At 21.2% G+C, this 7,634-nt stretch overlaps 1 protein-coding gene across 1 annotated transcript in view; it reads right to left on the reverse strand.

Moving 5' to 3' along the window:
* Positions 1–6,343: 6,343 nt before the first annotated feature.
* Positions 6,344–7,634, reverse strand: part of Phum_PHUM238560 (DNA repair/transcription protein met18/mms19, putative) — a gene marked incomplete at both ends in the record, with an annotated part of 3,772 nt that continues 2,481 nt past the window's right edge. The window contains 4 exons of the mRNA XM_002426094.1: positions 6,344–6,466; positions 6,548–6,950; positions 7,023–7,465; positions 7,543–7,634. The exon at positions 7,543–7,634 is cut by the window's right edge and continues 3 nt beyond it. Coding sequence (XP_002426139.1) covers positions 6,344–6,466; positions 6,548–6,950; positions 7,023–7,465; positions 7,543–7,634 — 1,061 coding nt within the window. The remainder of the gene's footprint in view (positions 6,467–6,547; positions 6,951–7,022; positions 7,466–7,542) is intronic.

Here is a 7,634-nt window from a genome sequence, read left to right on the forward strand (position 1 = left end):
AATTATATACATTTTACTATTATTATTATTATTATTAATCTTAATAATTAGAAAAAAATAAATTTATTTATTTTATTAATTTTAATAAATACAGAATTCGTTCTTTATAATTTTCAAATAAGTAGCTTTTTTTTTTTTTGTTAAAATGAAATTTTTTTTTAACCTTTGACATTTGAATTATTTTTTTTTTAAACAGTATTTTGAAATTTACCGATTAATAATAATAATAATAATTTATGATAAATAAGAAATTTATAAATTTTCAATTTTTATTAAATAAATAATAAATAAATAAATAGATTTTTGTAAACGATAAAATAAAATTTCGTAATTATTTAATTAAAATTTTTTCTATTTATTAATAATAATAATTTTTTTTAAATAAATAAATTAATTAATTAATTAATAACTTTATTAATAATAATAATAATAATAATAATAATAATAATAATAAATTCATGGATAATTTTGTTTTTTTTTTTACACTTGCTATTATTATTCTTTTTTTTTTTAATTTAAATTAACATAAACGCCTCCGTTTAAATATATATATATATATATATATATATATATATATATATATATATATATATATTTATGTAAATAATTTTTTTATTTATTAAACGAATACGGGAATGTTGTCGTCTGATGAGAATCCACGAAAGAAGAAGAAGAAGAAGCAGAAGAAAAAAAAAAAACAAGTTTTCAACGAAACAACATTTACTAAAAAAAAAAAAACATGAGACCTCATTATTGCGATAAAAAAAAAAAAGAAAAAAACTGGATTTATAGCGAACGGTTAAGTAATCATGATGAGAAAATGTCATTTTATTTAAAAAAAAAAAAGAAGTGGAAATCTTTTACCTTCGTCAATGAAAAAATAATAATAATAATAATAATAATAGAAAAAAAAAATTACAAGTGTAAACAAAGCGAAACGACTATTTTATTACATAAGTTAAAAAAAAAGAAAATTTAACGGTTAGAAAAATTATTTAATCCTTTTTTTTCCTCCCCCCTCGCCCCTGCTCCTTTGATAAAAACAAAATTTTTTAATGTGTTTTACTAATTATTATTATTATTATTACTAATTGGTTTTTTTTTTGGCCTTAACGTCTATAAAAATTTTTATGTATCATATTATTATTATTTTTGTTTCGAGGAAATTAGGTAATTCTTTCCTTTTTCCCCCCCCCCTTTATGATTTTGGGATAAAATCCTTTACTTATTATATAATACCATGAGTAAACCTTTTTTTCATAAAATTTTGGGGTTTTAGGTTTGTATGTTAAATACAACCAACTACTACACGACAAACAACAATTTAAACAATTTTTTTTTTTTTTTTTTTTAAGTAAAAGTTGAAATAAATAAAAAAAAAATCTCTCTCTCTCTCTCTTCAACCATTAAAATATTCTTTAAGGTATAAAAAAAAATTAAATTATTATTATTAATACTACCCGAGAACAAACACAACAACAACAACAACCAACAAACTATAATTATTTTAAATAATTAAATTTCACACACACAGAGTGAAAATTTATTATATTTATTTATTCAATTATTATTATTATTTATTATAAATTCTCAATTGTAAATAAATAAAAAATTATTGATTGAATAAATCATTTATTATTATTATTATTATTATATTAATGTAATATACATAATAAAATCGATTAATAATTAATAACTTTTTCTCTCTCATTTAAAATTATTTTAATTTATATAAATTATTAAAAATGTCGCGCACGATAAATTTGAGTAATTTATAAAAAATTTTCCAGTTTTTTTTTTTTCGGGATTTTCCCCCCGAAAATGTTTTCAAATGCTTGTCACGAAAATACATTAATAAAATCTTATTAATTTATTTATTTATTTAATATTCGATGAAATTTTATTTAATAAAAGAAATGGAAAATGATGTGCAAGTCATTCAAATAGAAATTTCTCATATTGTATTCCAAAAAGTTTACACAAGTAGAAAAAAAAAAAAAAATGGCTTACGTAATATCTATCAATATTATTATTATTATTATTATTATTATTATTATTATTATTATTATTATTATTATTATTATTATTAAAATAATAACTTAGTCATGGTTTTTCTCCCACTGCTTTCTCCTTGACGCTTATATTTTCACTCTCCAAGTGTGAAAAATCATTTGTGGCAATAAAAAAAAAAAATTTTTTTTTCAAACTGGGTCATTGTTTATAAAAAAAAAAAAAAAAAGCGGGAGAAAATCCGGTTGCTATTGTTTTTATTTTAATCTATATTAAATAAATAAATAAATCGTGACAAAAAAAACGTTATTAATAATATTATTCGCGATACACAAAAAAAAAAAAAAAATGTAAAATTTAAATTAGTGGGTAGAAATTATATTTTGTAATATATAAATAATTAAGAGACACTAAAATTTTTTTTAAAACATGTCACAAATCCTGATCATTTATCTTATTTATAACCGTGATGGACATCATTTTAAAATTTTCTTCTCTCCCCCCCCCACCACCACCACCACCACTTGATTACCTTGATTTAAACAAATGTGCTAACAATATAACCGTCATCATCATCATCATCATCATCATCATCATCACAATTGTATTGAACTCATTTAACAATAATATAAATTTTTTTTGGTTTTGTCATTGTGTTAAAAAAATTTTCTCCAAAATTAATTCAATAACTATAAAAGATTCCATAATAAAAAAAAATGCCAAGGACCCCCATAAAAAAAAAAAATTTTTCTTATTTATTAAATATTTAAACAATTATTTTTTTATAAAATCGATTTATTTATTTTTTCGATAAATTATTGATTTTTTCCCCTCATTTTGTTATAGATAATAATAATAATAATAATAATTTATTAATTCTTTTTCTTTTATTGTTTATAAATAAATAAATTTTATTTACTCATGATATTATTATTTATTGTGTTTTAATAAGTTGATATATATTTTTATATCGTAAATGATGATAAACATAAAAATATATTATTAAAATTTAGAGAGAGAGAGAGAGAGCAATTTTTATTATTTTATCAATATGGCGGCTTCCCTTAATGACGTTATTATTGAACTTTGACATTAAAATGACGTGGTTATGCTCTAAATTTACGATTTGGACAAAGGGAAATAAAAAAATATATCGTTTAATAATTAATTAATAATACATAGAAAAAAAAAATTAGTTAAAATAATAATAATTGTTTTATTAATATAAGGAAGTAATGAAAAAAATATTTTCACATCAAAAAAACAACAATTTTTTTTTTGTTTATAATAAAAGAAAATTTTTTAAAAGTTAATGCCGTGAAAAACCCTGAATACTAATGTTTAAAATAATATATAATCCTTGAAAATCCAGAAACGAAAGCAATAGTCCAGAAAAAAAAGAAGAAAAATTACAAGGAAGTAAACAAAAAAAAAAAAAAAAAAAAACTAAAATAATTATTTAAAATCATCATTAATAAAATTATTATTATTATTACAGGTAATTAAATATTAATAATTTTTTTTTTTTATTACTTTTACTAGATGACAAAAAATTTTCTTTTATTATACCCAATAAGATTTTTTTAAATAATATCACGTGATTTATTATTAACCGTCACAAAACAATTAATAACGTTTTGAATCCCGGATGTGTAAATTTATTAAAATTTTCCCCCGAACCCCCCCCCCCACGAAAGAAAAAAAAAACGTTATATATTTTTATTTATTTATTGTTACTTTTGATAAATTAATATTTATAACAGATAACAAATTTTTTTTTTATATATATATATAAACAAAAAAAAAAAAAACGTTTAAAAAATTTATTTATGGTTGTATTAAAACTTGACTCGTTATTATTATTATTATCATCATCATCATCATTATTATTAAATATATATACGAGTAAAGTCGTTTTGAGTTGGGTAAAAAAAAAAAAAAAAAAAAAAAAAAAAAATTTTCTTAGTCTGAAAACGGATTTTCAAGTTTTTCGTCGTGATATTATTATTATTATTATATATATATCGAGTCGTATGAGACTCGAGACATTATTCGAAGACGATTTACATAAAATTTGAGCTTTATTAACAATGATGATTATTATTAACCTTGGAAAATCCTATTAAATTTTTTTTATTAATAAATAAATAAATATATTAATAAAATTTTTATTGTTTAGGGTGTGATCAGGATTTTTCTTTTTTTTTAAATTTTTACGGAAAATTTTTTTCTTTTCTCAAAAATTTTTTTTTTTTTCGGTTGTTATCAATCAAACATTTTAAATCCTTTGATAAAAAAAAAAAAAAAATTCAATAGTTTATTATTATTATTATTAATTTATTGTGATATCAAAATTAATTAAAATTTTTTTTTCGAAGTAATAAAAATGACGACGCGAATAATAATAATATTTCGTTTTTCGAAGGAAAGAAAATAATGAATAATTAAAACTTTCACTTTTCTTCTTATGTTTAAAAAAAAAAAATTAATGACATTTGACCCCCCCCCCGCGAACAATTAAAACACAAACTTTATTTTAGATCAATTTTTACATCCTTAAAAGTCTCCCCTCCCCTATCCCCTCCCCACCCCCTCTCTCTCTTTTTTAAGGATTTAATCGTTTAATTTATTGTTTTCAATATTTTTAAGTTTTTTTTTTTAAATTTTTTTTTTTTTCATCATTGCATAAATAATTATCTTTTAAATACTAAACAATAATAATAATAATAATAATAATAATAATAATGGTTGTTAAATAAAATAAATTATATGCGTTTTAGCAACTTTGTTTTGTCATTTATTTAAAAAAAAAAATTTTTTTTTGTAACCACGGTCACTGACAAATATTAAATTTTAAAAAAACTTGATTTTTATTTATTCATTTATTTATTTATTTATTTACTCAATATTATTATTATTATTTTGTTTAAATTAATTAAAGTAAATTAAAAAATTTTAATAAAAAAAAAAACAACAACAGGAGCAACTGATCAATTATTTAAACGTGAAATAAATTTAAAATAAATTTTCCGATTGGGGAGAAGAAGAGGGGAGAAAGGGGGGATGGAGAGGGGGGGGGAAATACATACACGCATTACCTTGCATAAAAAAAAAAAATGTGTTTTATGCAGGTACACCCAAAATAATAATTTTCACTTAATCGACATTGAAAAAAAATTAAGTAAAAAAAAAAAATTTGTTAAGCAACAGAATTACGAGACGCCTACTAAAAAAAACTCGCATTTATTTAAATTTAATAATAATAATAATAATAATATTTTTTTTTGTAAAAAATGTAGGAAATCCTTGACATTTCATTAAAATTGATGAGAAGGAGGTTTTTTAACATTACACCTCAAATATCTTCGTTTTTTTTTTTATTTAAAAGTTTAAATATTTAATAAAATGTTTAACCTATTAAATTATCATTTAAAAAAAAAAATTGCAATAAAGTTTTTACTTAATAACCGAAAAACAATAAAATTCATTTAAATTATTATTATTATCGAGTACATGACATATTTGATTTTATTTATTGTTGATAAGAATTTAAGTATTTGTCAAGAAAATGTTACACCCCCCCCCCCTTTTTTTTTAATAATTTTTAATGAAAATTAACGTTCGTTTGTTTCTTTTGTAAATAATAATAATAATGATTAACACACGCACACACACACACGCATAAATAAATAATTTTTTTTAAAGTTTTCCAAAGGATCAGAATAAAAGAAATTTATTAAAATCCAAATTTACTGTAATTAATATTAAGGAACCCATTATTTGAAGGTTGGTAAGTTTTACGCCCAAAATTTTATTTAAATCTACCGTTTCTTTTATTAATATCATTTTTATTTTATTTTTCCATGTGAATTTATACAATATCAAGGCTGTATATATATATAAAATTTTATTTTATTTTACCGTATACGATATGATGTTGCGCCATTTTACTCCTATACATAACCTATTTCATTTTATTTTTAAAAACTATTTCAACTCATTATAAAAAATATTAAATATAAAGATTTAATAATGATTTTATTTTATTCATTTTGAAAGTAAATTTTGGATTATTTCAAATCGTGGTAAAGAATGTGTTATAAATCTTGAAAAAAATAAAAAATAAAATATTAACTTACCTTTTCGAGGAGCGCAAAAATATGATGATGGGGATGCATCTACCAAATTCGATGAAATCTTTAAATAAATACAAATACGAAAACAAAAAATTTAATGTAAAAAAAAACTTTTGAAACAAATAACACAATAATGCACTTTAAATATTGTTCGAAAAACTAAAAAAAAAAAAAAACTTGATAAAACGTTTGAAATATTAATTTTGAAGTATGTCTTCCCCCGGAGCACCGACTAAAAACCATCGACATCGAGCCTTAACCGCTTCCTTTCTAACGAGTCGTTTTTTATCATCTAAACAAATTTCTAAATCGTAAATTACCTGAAAATTCGTAATAATTATTAGGGAATCCATTATTATTAAATTTAAAAAAAAAAAAAAAACCCAGTTTTTAAAACTCACCTTATTTTTATGGGGCAATAATAAAAATGTCGGGTAAAAACCGTAAGAAAATAAACATTTTAATGAATTTATACGAATTTTCATTGAATTTTCAAATTTTGACAATTTTAATATTCTCGGTATGAAATTATTAATATTGTCACCAAGAGTTTGATCTTTTCTTTCTAAAAGATTTTTTAGGATTTCTAAACTTGGCAATAAAATTTCTTCATCGTTTGTGCTTAAGCTTTGCAACAGCAGAGTAATAACACAACCGATATTTGTTTGTAGTAAATGAATGGGCACACCTTGAAGCAAACCAATCAAAGCCATCAAATAATTCATTTTAACACAATCTTGAGTTCCTTCGTATATTTCAAAAAGTTTTGGAAAATATTCGAATAACCTTTGACGATATAAAATCCTGAAAAAAAAATTAATTTTAAATTAAAACATTGGATACGTTTTAAATTTAAATGTAAAAATAAATAATTACCTGACGTTACAATGACTATCTAGAGTTAAATATAAATCCTCCGATGTGAATATTATCGGTAAATTTTTAACCATGAACCTTCCGATGTCTTCTCTTCCGATCAATTCGAACCATTTCACGATGCATTCTTCAAAAAATAAATTTCCTCTCAAAATGACACCTTTCATTATCCACGTGAATAAATAACTACAATTGAATTTCGATGAATTTAATGGACTATTTAACTGCATTAAAATGTGTTCCATTAGTTTTTTTAATAAAGTCAGAGCCAAAGATTCTTCCGTTTTGTTAATGAGCGTCGCCAACAATCGCGACGAAGACAAACGAATTAAATCTTCTTCGGAGTTTAAAGCGGTAACCATAAGTTTTTCTAAAACATTTGAAATGTTTGGAATATCTACGTTTGAATGAATAGAACCCAAAATGGCTTCGAGCAAAGGAACCTTAAAAAAAATAAAATGGTTCGTTAAAATAAAAAAAAAAAAAAATTAATTTCACGAGAATATAAAAGTACACGTACGGTAAGGCACATTTTAGGCGAAGACGTATTAATTATAACATCCCCTCCTCCTCCACCATTTAAATAAGGTAGATCATCAACAATTTTTTCAA

This window comes from Pediculus humanus, genomic scaffold (genome assembly GCF_000006295.1).
Source record: "Pediculus humanus corporis 1103172107610 genomic scaffold, whole genome shotgun sequence".
Lineage (NCBI taxonomy): Eukaryota > Metazoa > Arthropoda > Insecta > Psocodea > Pediculidae > Pediculus > Pediculus humanus.